This window comes from Rhopalosiphum maidis, chromosome 4 (genome assembly GCF_003676215.2).
Source record: "Rhopalosiphum maidis isolate BTI-1 chromosome 4, ASM367621v3, whole genome shotgun sequence".
Taxonomy (NCBI): Eukaryota; Metazoa; Arthropoda; class Insecta; order Hemiptera; family Aphididae; genus Rhopalosiphum; species Rhopalosiphum maidis.
In genome coordinates, this window is record NC_040880.1 from 55,183,511 (window position 1) to 55,203,822 (window position 20,312).

A 20,312-nucleotide genomic window follows, 5' to 3' on the forward strand; every position below is an offset into this window, starting at 1 on the left:
ATACAGATATTCATAAATATAGTTAATTTTCATTTTACAATATTTGTAAAGAAATATAATATTATTATATTGCTATCAAATTTGGACATCTTATAATAAATAGACATCTTTGTAATAATTATTTTAATTTGTGATTTTCTACCACTTACATATCATTTAAAATTTTTGAATAAGTTATTCACTAGAAATATTATATAATTTTTATATTTGAGTTTTAAGATGCTCCCCAAAATCGGATTCCAAAAGAAGCCAGTTTTTAAAGCTTAATAAAAATAATATAAATTGTACATTTATTCATTATTACTCGTATTTAATTTCATTGTTTTGTGATTTATTTACTCGTTGGAATTATTGTAATCATTGCTATAAAAAAAGTAACATAATATTGCTATTATATTAAATCATTAACGGAAAACTATTGTTCTATAAATGTTACAAATACCACGAGAAGAAATTGTTAAATTAGTAAATGGGACGACGAGAAAATAACAAATTTTTCAAATGAATTTACTTAACGAACATCGTATTCTTATTGAAAAACATCCGCTGTACTATATTTATAGATTATAATATATAATTAACTTTATACTCAGTTTTCGCTATTGTCGTGTAAAAAACGTCATTACGCCACATTATAAGTAGGTATATTGTTGACAGAATATAATATATATTACAATAATGCTTGTACCTTGTAAAATTATTATTTCCCGAACATGAATGAAACTCTTTGGCCTTGATGTATATTATATTTTTGTGTCAACAAGATTTTGACATGATTATACCGCGAAATTGTTATTAATTTCTAAATGTACATTATCAATTTAATAATACACATCATGATCTATGTACATTGTACATATATTATACAGAAAAAATAATATGGGTATAATATGCAATTTACATTATATATTACAATGCTATTTTATATATTGATTCGTTTTGCTCATTTCCTTACGAAATTTTAAACATAAAATGAATTCAAATTAATCGACAATAATATTTAGGGTCTATATTTTAAATCATAGTGATGATTGTTTAATAACGTGGGTAAACTCAGATAAAACGATAATTTTTGACATAGTGTGATACTGCGATACCGTCATGGACTATGAATAACTATGAACACACTACACACAACACAGAATTAATGATAGGCATACAAGTATCGTAATGCTCATCGGTAAACGATTATAATTTTTTAACATGCATATTAAAATTGTAATTTGGACAAAAAATTTATATTTTTAAATCAAAATATTATTGTACAAATAAATTAATATTATTAATTGTAATATAATATGTGTATTACAAGTTATCACGTTATTAGTACAATTAAACAATACATAAACTTTTACATTCAAGCGTAAATAAATTATCATAAAAACTATAAAAGTTATTTGATAATATTAACACTTATGAATGCAACCTTCAGAATCACTGGATAATAATTAAGTGAAAAATAAAAAAACAAAAATACAATTTTCATTTCATGTCACAACTAAGAGTATATTATAGAGATGTATATTTCATATAAATATCTTATACCTAATGTATATCTAATTTTAATAACTTTGTATAAAATGTTTTATTTTATATATAAATATTTATAAGTTTTTTGGCCAGTCCGCATAGTGCAATTGATAGTTTAAGTTTAACATGCCTAAGATATAAGACTATAAATTTATATTTCATTAAATTCATATACCTTTTATGATTATATTGACTTATATTAGTACATCTAACGGTTCAAAAATATGTATTTTTTTTTTTTTAAACAATTAGACCTGCTAATTTAAAAAAGTGTAGAATATCATTATAATTAAGGCATGCAATAATGAGCTACGATGTTTTTTAATTGATTCATAAATAATATATAAGTAGGTAGGTGCATTGTATTATTTTAATAAAATAAAATGATGCCATTAAAAAATATTACACTAAAATATTACTATTACACTTTGAGTGAAGCAAGTAATGTATTGATGTTACGATGATTTGATTTTTCTTTTTGTTTATCATTAATTTTTTCTAGAAGTTCTCCATTAGAACAATTTTTTATACAGCTATAGATGATTTTATAAAGAGGTCAATTTTTTATTTTCTCAGTAAAATCAGAAAACATAGGGGAAAACTACCAAAGCAGTGAGAAAAATAGTGAAATCTACAATACAAGTTATTGATGACAACAATTTATGTTTTCTTCATTAAGTAAATTATTATTAATTGTTAAAATTGTTATTGATTTTTTTATAAATGGTTACATAATATAAAAGAATTTTAGTACATTTTATTACTGTTATAATAAGTTTCTATAATATATGACTGTGTTAAAGGAATAATTTAAGTAATCTAGATAATTGTAAAATCAATAAATTTCTCATATTGTTTTCAAAATATAAGTATTATTACCTAATACTAATCAGTATATTACATTCAGTTCAATTAATCAACTTAAATTGTTTATCGAATGCAATCATATTTATCATCATGTATTTACTACTACTTATATACACTATCCCAAAAATCACCATCCTATTCACAATCCAGGTGTGTATTATAAAAATATATTCTGTAGGTAATTTATCTTTTTGTTGACACGAAAATAGAACTTTTAAGTTTAAATTAATCTTAAAAATATTGAGTAAATCAATAACTGATTTGTACCGAGACTCAGTTGGGTTGATCGATTTAGGAAAGGTCAAAATGCACTTATTTTTGTAGAATTTGTTTTTGGAACAGAACAATTTAATAGTTGTATTGCACTCGTTCGGATCAATCTATAAGATCTATTTACTAACAAATATAAATAAATAATGGTTCTCCTCACATTATACATTTATTTCTAGATTAGGTACTAAATCAAACGACACACGCAATAATGTCAATTAAAATTAATTTTTATAAGTTATATAGAAATATCGGATCAAATGCAATTCAAACATTTTTGATTAGGTAAAGAGTGAAGTTTGACTATAATTTTGTATTCAGTTGATGACGCACATAGGTTGATATAATGCAAAATAAAGTGATTATATAATATAATATGATATAACGATTGGCGGGAAAACGCGTACATATAATATAAGTATAACCACGATATCACGTGACGAATCGATCGCTGCATCATATAATATATAATATAACTCCTGCAGCGATATGATGACAATATCGTTTATTTCATGACATAATTATTATAATATATTCCAGTGAGTCATATCTGAGTGTCTTACACATCCCGAACATGGATTTCGCGGGTCGTTGGTCATAACTCCGTTCCATAAGCATACATGCACGGTAATAATAAACAAAACTAAAATGATTGTACCAATAGAAACATTTTATACAGAGTGATTCAAATAGAATGTCCATCCCCTTTTCTTCTTCAATAACGCAGTTATTCAAAATCTGATTTTTGAAATTATTTAATGCATACTTAAGGACCATATTATATGGTCATCAAATTTCAAATTCTTGATATTTTCTGTAGTACTTAACGAGTGTCTTAAGAAGAGTCAAAGTTTTATTTTCCCCCTTTTTAAAAAGTAAACTTCTTAGTAGATCATTTATCTGAAAACAACGTGATCTTGTAACGAACTTTCGAACAATTAGTTTTTGAGTTATTTAACTATGTGCAGGTACTACGGATAATAGGTTCGTGATAATAGATTCGGTACTAAAATGTCAATAATGTATACCATTTTAGATATCAATTATTTATAAACAAATGACTCAAGTATAGTATATACTAGATTCGACATTATATGAATTTTATATCTTTTTTCACTTGTTCAAAGTTTTTATAAGCTTGTACAAGACACTCCTTAAGTAAGAAATGACAACAATAAAAATCTCAAGAATTTGAAAATATGGTTTTTGAATACGTTCAAAAATTCTAAAAATCATAATTTGAATAAATTCATTATCAAGCGAAAAAATGGGGATGTGCGTGTTCAGTGAATCATCCTGTAAAATGAAATATAATATATACAACTATATTAAAAATGGCTGGTGTATTCGAACCCCGTCGCCGGTCTCGCGTAAACGAATTCCGGGATTACCGGGCCGGGTTGCGCAACCACGCGGTTACTATTAGCGTACAAAGAACCCGGACAGAGCATCTCCTCTACCGCGGCAATGTCCTTCGCCACCACCCGATCCACGTGGTGCGTGTGTGTTACGTGATGCGAACGAGCGCGCGTACATCCGCCCAGCTCGCACTGCACCGGGTCTGCACCGCCCACGACACGACACCGCCGGTTCTCCCTTTCAAGGTGACGGTAGAAAGTTTCGTGACAGCAGCTGCTACTCCAGGTGCGTATTACTATATTATTATTAATATTAATATATGCACTGCACCACGAGTGGTGGTGGAGTTTTGTGCGGCGGTGGGGGCTTCGGACTTCGTGGAGGACGATTGACGGACCGGAAGAGAGGGAGGACGGGAGAACGGAAGCGGGACCGAAGAGAAAGTCGGTCGTCGCCGGCTAGACTTGTATCGCGCCGGCCGATTGACACTGGGTCAGTATTATAGTAGTGTCTTCAGCGCGAACATCGGACAGTACAATTTTACACTCGTTCGCGACAGTGTCCACGCGGTGCAAAGTATAAGAATATACTAAACGCACATAAAAAATTGTTGAAAAAAATTTTTATTTAACGTAATATAAACGTCCAAACAACGCGATTCCGGTTTTTTTCATAGTGACAGTCCAGCTGGATACAGTTATTATACATACATGGTCGTAAAATTTGGTGAGTAAATAAGAAATTATATATTATCAGTTATGTTTAAATTTTAAAGACAAACTTTCTTAACGTCAAACAATAATATTTAGTATCGCGTTCTATCTTAGATTTATCGACCATAATATATATATATTTATATAAGAACTATACAAAATAATTGAGAATAATGTTTGTGTGATACAATAGTTATAATATTCTAATGGCTCGATATTATATAACAACATAATAATTATACTATTGATTATTAGCATCTATCTAATTTCCCTCGTCTGCAACAGCAATAAGTACTCACCACTACGGGGTATCGTTATTGTCTAGTATATACACGCACACGTTCGCCTTCGGCTTATTAAACGTCAATATTAAACACAAACAGCAGGTGGCATTGTCTAACGACGCGCAGTAAAACCGTTTATTTTTAAGTTGTTGTTATAATATTCTTTTCTTTTCGCCGTCCTTCAATTGAAAGTAAAACGAAAAGTCTGCAAACAGTGGGCAGACGCGCACAATGAGAATTAACGGAACAAAAGACTTTTGTAAACGCTAAGAAAGTCCAAAATTTATTCACCCCTCCGGTTACTATCGTGAAGTACCGGCCCGTGACGAACATCGTCCGGTCGGCGCGTGTTCGCGTAGTTTAATAATTATGGGTATGGATGCACATAAAATATGGATACTTTCTTCGTCGGAATAAACGTACATTCTTCGGAGAAAGGACTGCCGCCCAAGGTCAAGCGTTTAGAAATACGTTCAAATCGACTGTTACAATACTAAACGTGCCCGAAACAATCGTACTATATGATGTGTACAATACTATAATATCTTCTCCGTTTTTTATTTCTTTTCGCCCATTTCCATTGGTTTAGAACCATCGAACTATCGCCCGTCACGAGCCGTGACCCCATCGTCAGAATTGAATAATGGTTTTCGAATAAATAGCAAATACCTACACACTTTTAACCATTGTGCATAATATGTGCAATGTAAATATGCAGGTTTAAAAGACATTTACTTTCAGAGTCACTGAACCGCGGTAAACAGTGGCCAAAAAATACATTCAGGCGACCTTGGTGGTTTTTTCTTTCTGTGACATCTTATGACTAGTGGAGTATATCGCAATAATACGTATTATAATAATAATATGAACTATAGTCTCCTATGTTTTAACAAAAAATTATGTCTGTAAGCCATACGTGTTATCAACAACTACAGTCGCGGTCAAATTAAATTATGTAAAACTGTATATACCCGTTAAATAGTAACCGGCTTAAAATACAAGTTATTCCTAAAAGATTAAAGAACAATTAATATTATTATTACATAATACATTTAGATATCAACGTATAGACTAAACAGGAGTAATAAATGTATACCAATTTAATGTTTTCAGAGATTATTAACTTGTAATTAATTAATGATTTGTTTAAATTCTCTTTGTAGGCATGATTATTGTTTTAATTTATTGTTTACATTATTAGTTACCTATTAATAACACGCAAAATGTATTAACTATAATTACAATAAGTAGATTTAATTGATTTTTAAGTAGTTAAAATATCTATAAATCGATTTCTTTTAATCAAAAAAAGGTGTTTAAATTTTAAATTTGAATAAATTATAACATATAATAAGACTTATACAGTGGTTAAATGATAAGAACTTTAATAGAATAAAATAATAGTTTTCATACAACCTTTGGTTACTATGAAAATACAATAAGACTCAGATAATAATAAGTAAATTTGAAATAATCGCATCTTTTAGAGAAATAATTTAATAATTTCAAATTTGTCTGATTGATTGCAATGGGTGCCTAAAACATTTCAAGTCGTTCAAATCGTTGACCGTACAGAAATTTGAATTCAAATTTGCTAACATTGTGTTTTTTGAATAAATTTATCACATAAACCGTAATAATAATATTAATAAATATGTGGACATTGCTTCATCAAAAACATTGGATAATACCGCAACTTTCCCAACCCTTCTCGTCGGAATCCTTCCGTCTTCCTATATATACGCGTGTAATATTCAGTGCCTTATTTACAAACAAGTTTCGCTACCCCCGTCTGCATCTTATTTGAAGACGTATTTAAACAGGTTTAGAACAGGTTTAACCAATAAAATATAGTAGTTCGTTAAAAATAAATGTAAAAATATTTTATTGGCTTGAGATTTTTTGACTGTAATTTCTTTATTATTATTATTATCATTTTAAATATTATTACCTCTCAAGAGGACATATTATACATAATATTATAATGTACACACGGTACGGTGTAAACGCATATTTCCGTTGGTGCTCTCCGCAAGGTCGCGTCATCTCGCCCAAGGTACCACCCCCCCAAGCACACAGCTCACACGCACGTACACCGACGGCGTGCAGCACACTCGCAGCGCACCGCGGACGGGGCAAGTGCCGGCCGGCGGGTGCAACTTTCGTCCGGCGAGTGGGTCACGGTCAGGCCCTACAGCCAATATGATACGCGAACGCGAGATTAGGGGGCCCGCGCGCAAACCAGTTCCCCGGCGTGTACGCGACGACCAGTTTCCCCTTATATACGACGAACGTCTGAAAAATTAGGTTAATACGAGTCGGCATCGCTTCTGCAGAGAGCCGTTCGCCAACGTCCGCGGCGGTGGCGGCAGTCGTAATAATATTATTATTAATAAGACGTACTATATAATGGGTTTACGATAAATGATAATATAATATAGTTATCGCGGACGAGGTGCCTACGTCGGCAAACGGCCATGCGCGGATACGCGACGCGCATGCGCGTGTACGGCGCTCCGCGGGACAAGAGTCGCAAAGGTGTGAAATTTGGCACACATCTACCGCTGCACCGTCCGCACCTATTCGACGTACAAACGAGTAAACGTGTTCGTACATACATATTATTGTGTACACATACATGTATATCGGAATCTGCGGACCATTATAATTGGTCGGCGAACAGCCCACGTCGAGTGTATGCTTTATAATAATATCGTATAGAAAGCAACGGGCGAACCGTCCGCGAGCTAGTGATAAAGATTACCAACAACTACACGTAGGCACCTATTTAATATTGTTTATACAAAAATTATGTGTTCATTCCCGAGTTGACATTAGCATAATGATATTATCATCGTTTCAAATTTGGTTCCAAATTCGTGTTTGTACTGTTTGTAAATTTGTCGACTCCGTTTTTAGGAGACACCTACATGCAGCTTCCTATTATTGGTTAAAAATAAAACCAGCATTATTGATACATCGGTTTTGTTCTTTTTATACATTCGTCACATAATAGTAAGGCAATGGACAATATTGATTTGCAATGCGCCTAAATATAATATATTTATATTATTTATAGTGTAGGTGTTTTAATAGTGCGAAATATAAAATATCATAAAAAATATCAAGTATGAGTAAATCCCGTTAATAATATATAATAAGTTAGAATAGATATAATTATAACAACCGGGCCGTTAGGTTTTGCTACCCCCAGTTATAATATCGGCGGCAATTTACAACATTATATAATATATTTGGTGGCAAACTACTGCACCATTTACTATTTATCACTTACGGTGTGAATTTTCATTGTTCAATTTTATTATTAATTAATATGACTCAAACCCACTTGATATATTATGGTAAGATTTAAAAAGTACTTACATCAATCATATTGGAAATCATACGATTAAATGAAAACCGACGGTAATGAAATACACAATAAACCTACACTTACCTACTTGTATATTGACACGCTGTTCTGTGTATGAAAAATATCTATCGTACACGCTGAATCACGATTTGATTAAAAGTATCTATAGCGACACATTAATCAATCATTTCATATCTAATGTTTTTAAATGTCTTTCGATTGTACTTACACACTAGAAAAATTAAGAAGCGTGTTTTTATTTATTAAACTTGAGCACGTTTCGTGCGCAGACTTAAACGAGCTAGAGGACTGTTATGTTTTCCAGATAATACAACCGATGATATTTTGAACATGGATATTATATTTTCTTTAACAATTATCGAGCAACAATAAAACGATTAGTTTTTTTTGGAAAATACTACTTTCGCTCTTAATACCATTCAAGGTCGTCGAAGAAAATTGCTCTTCGATCCAATTTCTGTCACATTAATGTTATTGACGATATTGTCTCGTGTCGAATTCACGCGCATCCTATTATAGCGAACCGGTCTCCCAAAGCGATGTTTCCATCGGAATAATAGTAAAGAAGATTGACGATCCATTACAGAATTTCTGTTAAACTCACACACACATGCACATCTGCACACATACGCACACAGATACACACATACAGCTATTCATTCAAACAACGTCTGCACTTTCTCTGCATCCATTGCTGACACACATACCACGTGTGTGTTATATGCTTCTGTAATAAAAATGTACAACTGGCAAAATGGCACGGCTAATACTTTCTATACTTACTAATGCTGTAGCTTGTGTTCGTGTACAACAATAGCCCTAAACTAAAAATTTAAATGACGAAAAATCTAAAAAAAATTTTAAAAACGTAATTTAGCGCTTTTCTGCTGCAAAGTGCGATTTGATCGTGAATACGGTCGTGTATTGCTTTAGGCGAACGTGGTGTATCCGAATCCGGATTCTCGGTTGAGTAAATGTTGTTTTTTGACTTGTACTGAATTTCACTTCTGCACCATATTACTGGTGTGTGCATCACATATATATCATATATGAACGCGACTTAGGTACCTATATAACATGTGTCTTACAAAAATTGTATTTTGTAAGTTTACATATTACATATCGATGGAAATTTATAATTGGAAATTTTAGAATGCATCAGTGTATGTTTTTATTATGTCTATGATATAAACACATTGCTGTGAGTACGCTCTATATAATAACTATAGCGCGTACCAGTAGGTATCTATGTATATGTATGATTGTATGAAACACTTATAACTTGTAACGTCATCGATATTGAATAAACATAGTGCTTGACTAAAATGGGAGAAATTTCAAAATGACCAACAATATTTTTTCATGATATTGATATTTTTTTAAGAAATCGACCAAAAATATACATCTACTTGATGCTATACTCATAGTGAACATATTTGACAGTGAGATTTACACGACGTTTACGGCGTATTACAACAGAGAAAGTGATCGCGATTTACATATTCCTTCTTATTACGACGTTTTTGATAGACTATAAGACATGTACCGTACATAGGTATGTTTTATATACATGTTCAGATATGAATTTGTCACCGGTCGCATATTTCACGTGAAAACTGGTCCTTTCGTTAGACACACGCAGGCACACAGCAGTCGGTCTCGTTATCGTCGAGAGTCACGATAATTACGAGTGTGTTTTATTCCTTCTCTTGACAAGTGATATCTGACATTTAATTACGGCCTTACATACAGTTTTCTTTTTTTCCGCAAGACGCATACCGTACACAAGTCACACTCACGGCCAGTCACGAAACGGCGGCATTTTCGTTTCTTTTTTTGTTTTTTAAACCTAACTCTAACGGGTTTAGTTCGATCTGAAACCTGACCCCGGGTCCCCATCGTCGGTAGCATATCCGTTTGCGGGCTTCAGACCGTTTTGACCATGTGCAACCCAACACCACTGTGTATCGATCAAACGTGTCTCAATTCAATAACCAAATAAATATAGATAGATTATACCCGCAGAAGCTTCACATAACCGTCCACGTGCATATAAATGTAGCATAAACCACATAGTATATACACTTGCAAATTAAATATTTTATAATGTTACTGAACTGCGTGTGTGGCGAAAAAACGATTGTTATCGTTCAAGACCGATTTTGAAAGAATAAAAGTAAAATAATAAAAATAATTGAGTAATTTGCACGCCGGAAAAATTAGCCACCACCAGTCGGCATCATGACGTATATAATAATGTATAATAATCCACTCATCGCTGCGGAGAATAATGCGACCGAGACGTTTCGAACGGATTTTGTTGCGACGGACGTCCTTCCATTGTCCGCCGGGCGCACTCATTGTGCATGCACATGGCGTCGTCATCGCTGTCGTCGTCGCCGCAATTATTATCGCCAAATTAATATTTCAAGTGATGATAGAATAAAAAAAAAACCCCGAAAGAGAAAGTGTGATTTTTATTCAACAATGTCGCGTGTTATGAAACTGTGGTCTGTCGATGTCCACCCGCGGTTTTTCGAACGGCACCAACAATCCGGATGTGTTGAATTATGTGTTGAATTATGTGTCGAACATTACCGCTATTATACGTGCTCGTGTGTATTATATTGTATTATAGTTAATAACGTATGCACGTCATCGCGTAGTTGCATGAAAACAATACGATATTAGTATCAGAAAGTCGAAAGCCGTGCGGACGCATTCTCGTCTGTATTTTTCGCTTCAAACAAATACAATAATATTATATTTGTAAACAATAATTTGCAAATATCATATTTAAAAATCGCCAAAAACATAACGTTAAAATCAACGCGGTATATGCGAAAAATACTTCAAATCGTTGTAAAGTATAAAAATAATCAAAATGCGTTCTCTGATTGCGCCTATATCACTTACGCACATTATTACAGTGTTTACGTGTCACTGGAGTAGCACCTTATAAGAATATCATATACACACGTCACTGAGTAGAGTATGTAATCCTTTCGTAAAATTGAACACTGCTGTATGACCGCATATTTATATTTTATGATGTCTTTTTCCGTTTCGATATTTTCGAGCCGACGCGGCATGTCCGTTGCAGTTTGCAAATACACATCTACCGGAACCGGCCTTCATCCCCAGCGCCGAGAATCATTCGTTTTCAGGATATCGTCGTCTTCGTCTACGCCCCGAATATCACTCGCGCCAAATTTAATAGCGTGCGTGTAATTGAAAATTAACGAGCCGAGTTTAATCTCCCGTCCGTCCAGTCACGTCCATACGGTTAAGAATTAGAAAGTAAACACGGACGAGCATCTTTTCGCACACACACATACACACGTGCAAGCATACATACGCATACATTCAAATATACTTAAACACGTCGGCAATGATGTGTGTGTGTGTGTGTGTGTATTAATCTCATCCGTTTCCGTTTTGCCGAAACGATGTTCACACCGAATGCATGTTATATCGAGTCCGTGAAAGCGTACGCTTGCGGGTTGAAACCTCATCTATACCTATGGGCTATGATGGGAAAGAACTATAGGTATACTTATATTCGACTGAATGCGTTGGGCGGAAAATATTTGCCGGTCGGTGGTCGTATGACTTGTCCGGGTGGTCACTGGTCGACGTAAAGTCGGATGGCTGTCTGCTATACCCGAAGTGCCCACGTAGAATATTATGGCGGGTATATTATACACGTGGTATTCGTTTTGCTTTATCTTATTATTTGAACGGAGTATTAAGCTGTTTCTAACACATTAAGTATGTACGATTTGTAATTGATTAAATTAACAATATATAGTGAGTTTAGTTTAATGTGATGTATACAAATAATTAATAAATTGACATTGGCAACACATCGATAAGCTGACGACATTTGATTATCATAAATATAAAAAATAATAAATACAAATTTAAGTAATACGATTTTGGTTTACGTTGTCATTTTTCATTAATATCCTTTTAGCGGATCATACATAATATTAGTGGTGTGGTACGTAGTACGTATAAAGACGAGCGGTATTGAGCCATCAGTGAATTTAGTTACGATAATGCGTTATAAGACCGTGTTTTATACACTATCCGTCATCTAAATGCAAGGAGACATTTTTTTATCTTGTTTATATTTATCAATGTCGTGTACTCACAACGTCTCCTCATACTCTCGAATCCAGATTAAACCTAATCGTATAGATTTTCTACGACGTAAGTCCATCGTTTTCTCGCGACAAATATTATTAGTATTTGTAGGCATACCCCACATAAGTTTGTATCTTACAACATCTCGTTTTACTTACACTATATAACGTAATCGATATAATGTGTAATAATTACCTTAAAAACAAACTGTATTCCGTCTCGTTACACATTCACCTAATAAACATAGATATAAAAGAACTACAGAACGAACGAATTTTTTATAGATATCGTTAATTCGCATATTCGCGTACAGCCATCATATGAAATAATCGATCGAAATAAACTATTATTTTCCGTCACAAAGGAGAAAAATAAGACAATACCGATGTATCGTAACACTCTATAGCTGCCTCTATTATAATATTATTATTATAATACATGGTGAACATATTATTTTGTTGTATTACTCGCTTTTGTCGTTCACGCGTTATTCAATATATTTTGTTCGCGGGGGACTAAGCGCCATACATTATGTATTTGCTGCGACGATTCCAATAGCAATATAAAAAATTAATAAATTGTCTACGCAGTACGTATATAATATGAACACCACCGTCGTGTGAGGGATCGACGAAACGGTTTTGACCTTGTGAAGGGTGCGGCGGAATAAATATTTACATCCTACTGACCCATATTTATAGGCGTGCACGCGGTTCATTGATCTTGATCTTGGAGAACAGGTCCTTTTTACACGAACATTGAAAGTAATTCGATACATATATTTATGCACACACACACACGCATCATATATCTGATTTAAACCGGTTCTAATCGAAACCTTCGGATCGGTGTTTCTTTCTATTTTCAACGTGTGTATTTTCTCCCATGGACCATTGTTTCTATTTTTTTTTTTTTATTCTTATTAATATAATATATTAATTTATTTTACCTCCCCACGCGAGTCCATATAATAGGTGTGTTTATAGACGTGGCGACGCGAATATTCTGCACTGTACGCGCCGCGTTGGAGTCGACCAATAAATTACTATTATTGTTAATAATAATATTATTACTCATATTATATTAATCGTTATGATCGTCGGCCCGCCCGATTCCACAACAATCGTTCGAATATGCCTAATGACGGTCGGTAGGACGAAGACTCGGGAGAACCTCAGGCGCCATACGTTTCGGTCACGATTTTGTGTACGCACGTCCATTAACAAATTTAACGGATTGCAAAAAATTGTCCCCCCCCCCGTACACAGTAATATCGTGTTACTCGGAAGACGTTCATGATATTAAATATTGCGGAGTTTTTTTTTTTACGACGACGTGCCTTATTATCCACGCGGCCACATCTGCAGACTGCAGTACGTTTATTGTGTTATTCGTTCTTCTCGGGTCCAATTTAACTAGGGGGAGGAGTTGCTTAGCCACTTCCTGGAATTATTACCGCTCTGGTCGTTCGCATAGGTGCTTAATCATCTATATAAGCCATCTCGAAACATAATATCGTTGTCAAATATATAACTACTGCTGTCTTTTTAGCCATCATATATGAAGTTCTCAGTCAGGAGTTAGCAGTGTTTTCATCGGTCGTCAACGCTCGATATAATTCGCTTTATTCGGAGGAGTGAGGGGGGTAACTGAGCAGCCGTCGTTTACGACAACGATATTATCAGGAGTATTATCTTAACACACGGTAAACACCGTCGCTGGGAAAAAAATCTCGAAATAAACGCGAAAACAATTATTTGTAGAAAGGCCCATAATAATATAACGACTAGAATATTATTATAAGGGAAGACTGTGTACGGTTCTAACGCACATTTTTATTATTATTATATACACGAACAGTCTCTCTCTCTAATTAGCGTTCCGAAGACGTAAAATATTTGAAAGTGCAATTGCAACGGACGCACAACTATATATACGCGCCGTATACACATATACAACGAGAGGTACATTATAGGTGGGTATATACGTGTATATAAATATATATATATATACCCGCCCGTCCGCCCGCCCACCCACATCCCGAAGACAGTGAAAGCGCCTTACTTTCGCGGGCTTGGTCGACTCGAGCGCCTCTAGCGGCCCGCGTGTTCCAGATACATATTATATTTACGTTTTCCAAACGCCGTTTTGCCCCGCCTCCGGCGCGTCCGATTCCGATCGTTCCGGATGCCGCGCGCAGACGACCTTCACCCCGAAAACGTTCGAGATCCGGTCTCCCAGTCCCAATATTATAAATCATAATAATATCGTATATGATAATTCGTACGTTGTACTCGCGCGGGGCCGGTAACATGGAAACGCGGCCCCGTTTGGATATTGGGCATTATAATAACATTTAATATTCATAGTTTTTTTTAATGTAATATCATTCGATTGTTTTCAGATCATACCGCCGGGTTCACTATGAAGAGATGCCTGAGGCACCAAGTGTACATCGTGTTCTACGGAGCACTGCTGTTTTTACACGTGAGTATATTATAAAATTACAATCATATCGATTTATTTTCGTATATGACGTGCTTTATAGATCCCTCGAATCCTGCAGACACCTGCATAATATATCATTCAATATTGTGTTTTTATATCGACGTCCGCGTTTCATTAAACATTAATAATATTACTTACACGTTTTAATCGTTTTCAATATTTTCACGACACTAAAAATATTAAATAGTGATTTATGATTACAATAATATATTATATATAAACAATTTAAAATCAAACACATTTCATATAGGTATGCTTAATTCGCGTGCGATGAATTCTTTTTTTTTTTTTAACCAAATGTAGTGTTGCGTTGTGGTATAGTTACTCCGTATAAATTAACTGTATTGAGGAAAAAAAAACGATATAAGTTTTTATGTTATATAATAATAAATTAGACGGAGTAATTTTAAATTTACATACCAACACATTTTTTTTTCTTATTCGTGTTAAACTATTCGCTTTAAGAAAAACCTCAAACTCACTTTTAAATATTTATTTCATAATATGATATTATAAGAAAAAATATATTACAGTAATATGGTAATCTATATAATATAAGTGTACACTCTTATGATGCTGTTCAGTTTAATCAATTCACGAGAACACGCTAAGCATTACTCGTAATTATCATATAGGTATATACATAATAATATGCATTTCTATATTCAAATCATCGTATGCCAGTCGGTGCACTAACCTTCCTAATAATATATCATGATTAGCATTTTACCGCGAGACACAAATCATCACTATTATCTTGACACATTACCTATAAATATGTTGAAAAATACACGCGAATACGTATAAATAATAGTTAAACTACCAGTGGCTCGTAATTAAACAAAATAATAATGAAATTACATATGTATATACATTAAACTATTACAGCCGAGTTTTTGGACGTAAAGTCGAATAAGTCGTCTATTGCGTAATTTCGGATACGGGTTGCGGTACGACTAAATAATAATATAAACTGTTAAAAACACGATATAATATTAAAGCGCGTGACATTAAACAGATAAACACTACATGATAGTAAAATGTTTTAAAAACCCAACGATTTTCTAAAAAAATTGCCTCTTTTTTATAACGACCAATATAAAAAGATCCCTACACATTATCATAGTATAATAATAACCGATAATCGTTTTGACTGCAGAGCACCAGTGGCGACGGTAACTTGGGACCGGAGAACAACGCGGCGGCGCTACCGCTCGAACACAGATCCGGTGGCGGTTACGATGTCGGACTTCCGCTATCGTCTGGCGGTCCGCTACAGGGACCGCACGACGACACGTGGCCTCTACAAGCCGTGCCAGACGCCGTCAAAATCAAACACTTACAAGTACAGTGCGAGAAGACGCACATGCGAGTGAACATTGAATTCGACCGGCCGTTTTACGGAGTAATATTCTCCAAAGGTGCGTATTTGTGTATTATAAGTACGCGTTTGCTCGAATTCCGGGTTGGTTGATAGTGGTCGTGCGCGTGTGAGTAGGAGAGGGGGAGAGGAAGACGTGTTGGACGTGAAATGGACTGAAACGGAGCTTACGAAAGATTATAAAAACATCGTAATATCCTCTAAAATGTTTCCACTCCGAAAATTAATGTGTAATATGTCTTTGTGGGTTAATATGTAATATTTTATAGTAATGCCGATGGAGTAAACGATTTTATTTTCACAAGTAAACATAAATATATATATTATATATCATAATTCTATTAGTAGTAACTAGTAATTACATAATTATTAATTATCGCCATTAAATAAACACACTTTTCGGTTACTCAACGGACTCAGAAACCAATTTTTACCACGGTGATTACTTCTACAGGACTAAAAACCGTCGTTATTGTATATCGTAGGTCCATTATAATTACACATATCTACCTGATTATAATACTCCATATAGGCAAAATTCATTTTTTTAAATATAAAAATTAATTTCAGTTGTATCGATTCTGTTAAAAAAAAATACAAAAACAATAATTTTTCTATTTATTAATTTAAAATTTGAGTAAACCTAAAAAATGATTACATACAATTTTATAAAAATAAGTACTTAATAATTTCTCATAATCATATTTCATAAAAATGAAATATAGTAAAAAAGTTATTGATAGGTGGAAACGCTATTATAATATTCCGTGACGGACTGATGATATTGTGCAGCACCGAAAAATAATATATTTAGCTGCACTGGGCGAGGCGCTGCGGCCCTACAATTGAACACAATAACCACAATCACACCATAGTATAATGTATTTTAATATTTTTACTATATATTATAATATTAGAATAATGCAGTTAAATACGTAACGAAAAAACAAATAAATAAAATGGTACATACTACTATAATAGTTTTTCATATTTTTGTTACACGAACGCCGCCGTACACGTCATCTCTCGGTTGACCCGTATTTAGAGCCCCTATACATATACATCTAAGCACACCGCTGACCCACTAAATGCCCGCGTATATGTATTTTTAATTAATATTTATGAAACTTCTCGCGGAGCCACTCTCTATCGCATATACACGCGTACAACTACTATACACACTGAAAGTCGCACTGCTGTTATTGTTGGTATTTTTTTTTCGTTGTTGTTTTTACTCTAATTGACTGCTACAGCTTGTAAATCGTAATTATCGGTCCGTGTATGTACATACCGTATTATTATATTATAATATGTATAATATATTATGTTTTTCCAAAGTGGTTTTGTACAGCTTATTAACGTAAATACATGACGCTGAGAGACTTCCCGCGGTGCCAGTTATATTTTGTCAAAAAAGAAATCGTTTACTCCACATCTCACGTGCACTACGTATCATACGTAATACGTATACATTATACATACATTAATATATACAAAATTAAAAACCGGCGAAAATATGGTTATTATATATGCTACGAGAATATATAATTCTAAATTTAAACAGCAGCTGTTTTCCGGTATTATTTTGTTAAATATCTTTTGTATAAATCACCCGCAGTCTTTTGGTACGACCACAGCTTTACAGCGTGGACAGGTGTATTCTGGGGAAACAGATGGCAACTACCCCCCCCCCCCAAATATTTTATCGAGAAGAAACTGTTGTCTTTTTCGCGAGAAGCGATAGCGAAGCATAGAAAAAAACCTTAGACCGCGCATTAAATATAATAATATATATATATGACTATACCAACGTTGTATAAATATTATACTAAATTCGTATAAAATTTTATAGCTACTTCGTGATATCGACCTATCTATATAACTTTGACGATGATGATGACAATAATAAACACGCGTTAATCAAAACGTTATATTTTCGCAGGTTATTACAGCGATCCGCACTGCGTGCACGTGAAACCCGGCACCGGTCACCTGAGCGCCACGTTCGAAATACTATTGAACAGCTGTGGCATGACGTCTTCTGGAGGCACTGGCGGCGGCGGCGGCGGTGCCGTATCCGGTTACGGGCAAACGCCTAGTGGCAGTTACGTGGAGAACACCATCATCATCCAGTACGACCCGTACGTGCAGGAAGTGTGGGACCAGGCTCGCAAGTTGCGGTGCACGTGGTACGATTTCTACGAGAAAGCGGTCACGTTCCAGCCGTTCCAGGTGGACATGCTGCACGCGGTCACTGCCAACTTCCTCGGCGACAACCTGCAGTGCTGGATGCAGATCCAGGTGGGCAAGGGACCGTGGGCGTCCGAGGTGTCGGGCATAGTGAAAATCGGTCAAACCATGACCATGGTGTTGGCCATCAAGGACGAGGAAAACAAGTTCGACATGTTGGTGCGCAACTGCGTGGCCCACGACGGCAAGCGGACGCCCATACAGCTGGTCGACCACAACGGCTGCGTCATCCGGCCCAAGATCATGTACAAGTTCCAGAAGATCAAGAACTTCGGGCCGTCCGCGTCCGTCGTGTCGTTCACGTACTTCCAGGCGTTCAAATTCCCAGACTCGATGAATGTGCACTTCCAGTGCGTCATCCAAGTGTGCCGATACCACTGCCCCGAACCCAAGTGCCCCGGTGACTACGCTCTGCCACCGCACGCGGCCGAAGCAAACGGCGGCGGCGATTACGCGGGTCTCAACTCCGTGCACCCCAACGAATACGGACCGCCACCACCACCGCCCAACCTGTTGGCCGACTACCCCGCGTATCCGGACCCCAGACACCCTTCCGGACCGGCCGGCGCGTACTCCGAGCTCAAACCGGAAATAGTGTTGCCGAACGCCGCGCCTCCGTCGGCTAGCAGCCCGAAACCGTCGCAACAGCAGCAGAAGGACTCAGACGCGGTGATCGCTGGCGACGACCGCCGGGACGGTCACAACGACGACGACGGTCTGAACCTGCCGCCGCCACCGTTGCCCGGCCACGGGTCGTCGTATGCCACCGTCAAGCGACAGGGCACCGTCGGCGGTGACGACCAACAACAGCAACAGCACATGAACTTGGTGTCGCTGGGCGGCCGTCCGCGGTCCGTCGACATGGACGGCGGCGCCAACAAGCCACACAGGCACCACCGTCGGTCCACCGGCGACCCCGAACTGGACGTCAACACCAGCCGCGTCATACAGGTGGTGGCGCCGGGTGACGTGAACTTCGCGTTGAACGTGCCCAACGGCGGCAACGGCACGAACGGCGGTAACGGCGGTAACGGCGACACGGTGGTCGTGTCCACCCGGTCCGGGCTGTCGTCGGACAGCGTGTGCATCAGCGTCCCATCGTTCGTCGCCGGTCTGGCCATGCTCCTGTCCGTGTTGGTGGTCGCCTGTCTGGTGGTCACGTTCCTGTTCTTGCGGGTGCGATCCATGAACAACGCCAAAGCGATGTCGTGCGGTGCACCGCCGTCCGCACAGGGCCCGTACATGCACGGCGCCGCGTTCGAAGCTGCCGAATTCGTCAAGATGGCCAGTTCGTAGTAGGACTGCCCCGTCTCACCAGAGTTTCTGAAATGACTATTTTTTTTTTATAAACCCCCCCCCTCAAAAAAAAAAATCCTTCTTCGCAAACACCCCCGAAACGGAGACAAGTACGTTTTGTCGACGAATTCGGTTCCGATTTTTTTCGTACGAAGCGCACCGATTCCGTGGCGTTTAACAATAGTTTAACATTTTATACAATATTTATAACACAAACAGTATATTGTGACGATAACGTTTTTTTACGCACACCGCCAAAGACAAATGACTAATCGCCCATCGTGCGCGATTACTATGCATTTTTACGATTT

General features: G+C 36.1%; 1 protein-coding gene across 1 annotated transcript; it reads left to right on the forward strand.

The window, feature by feature from the left end:
- Nucleotides 1-4,531: 4,531 nt before the first annotated feature.
- On the forward strand, nt 4,532-20,104 carry LOC113557376. Its single transcript, XM_026962857.1, has 4 exons — nt 4,532-4,752; nt 14,971-15,053; nt 16,234-16,495; nt 18,398-20,104. The coding sequence occupies exons 1-4, from the start codon at nt 4,737-4,739 to the stop codon at nt 19,999-20,001; spliced, it is 1,965 nt and encodes a 654-aa protein (XP_026818658.1). The 5' UTR covers nt 4,532-4,736; the 3' UTR covers nt 20,002-20,104.
- The last annotated feature ends 208 nt before the right edge of the window (nt 20,105-20,312 follow it).

Bases quoted from the DNA above. Each gene is read 5' to 3' on its own strand.
- LOC113557376 (XM_026962857.1), top strand. The intron at 15,054-16,233 runs GTGAGTATATTA...TTTTGACTGCAG, and splicing joins GAGCACTGCTGTTTTTACAC to AGCACCAGTGGCGACGGTAA. The intron at 16,496-18,397 runs GTGCGTATTTGT...ATATTTTCGCAG, and splicing joins CGGAGTAATATTCTCCAAAG to GTTATTACAGCGATCCGCAC.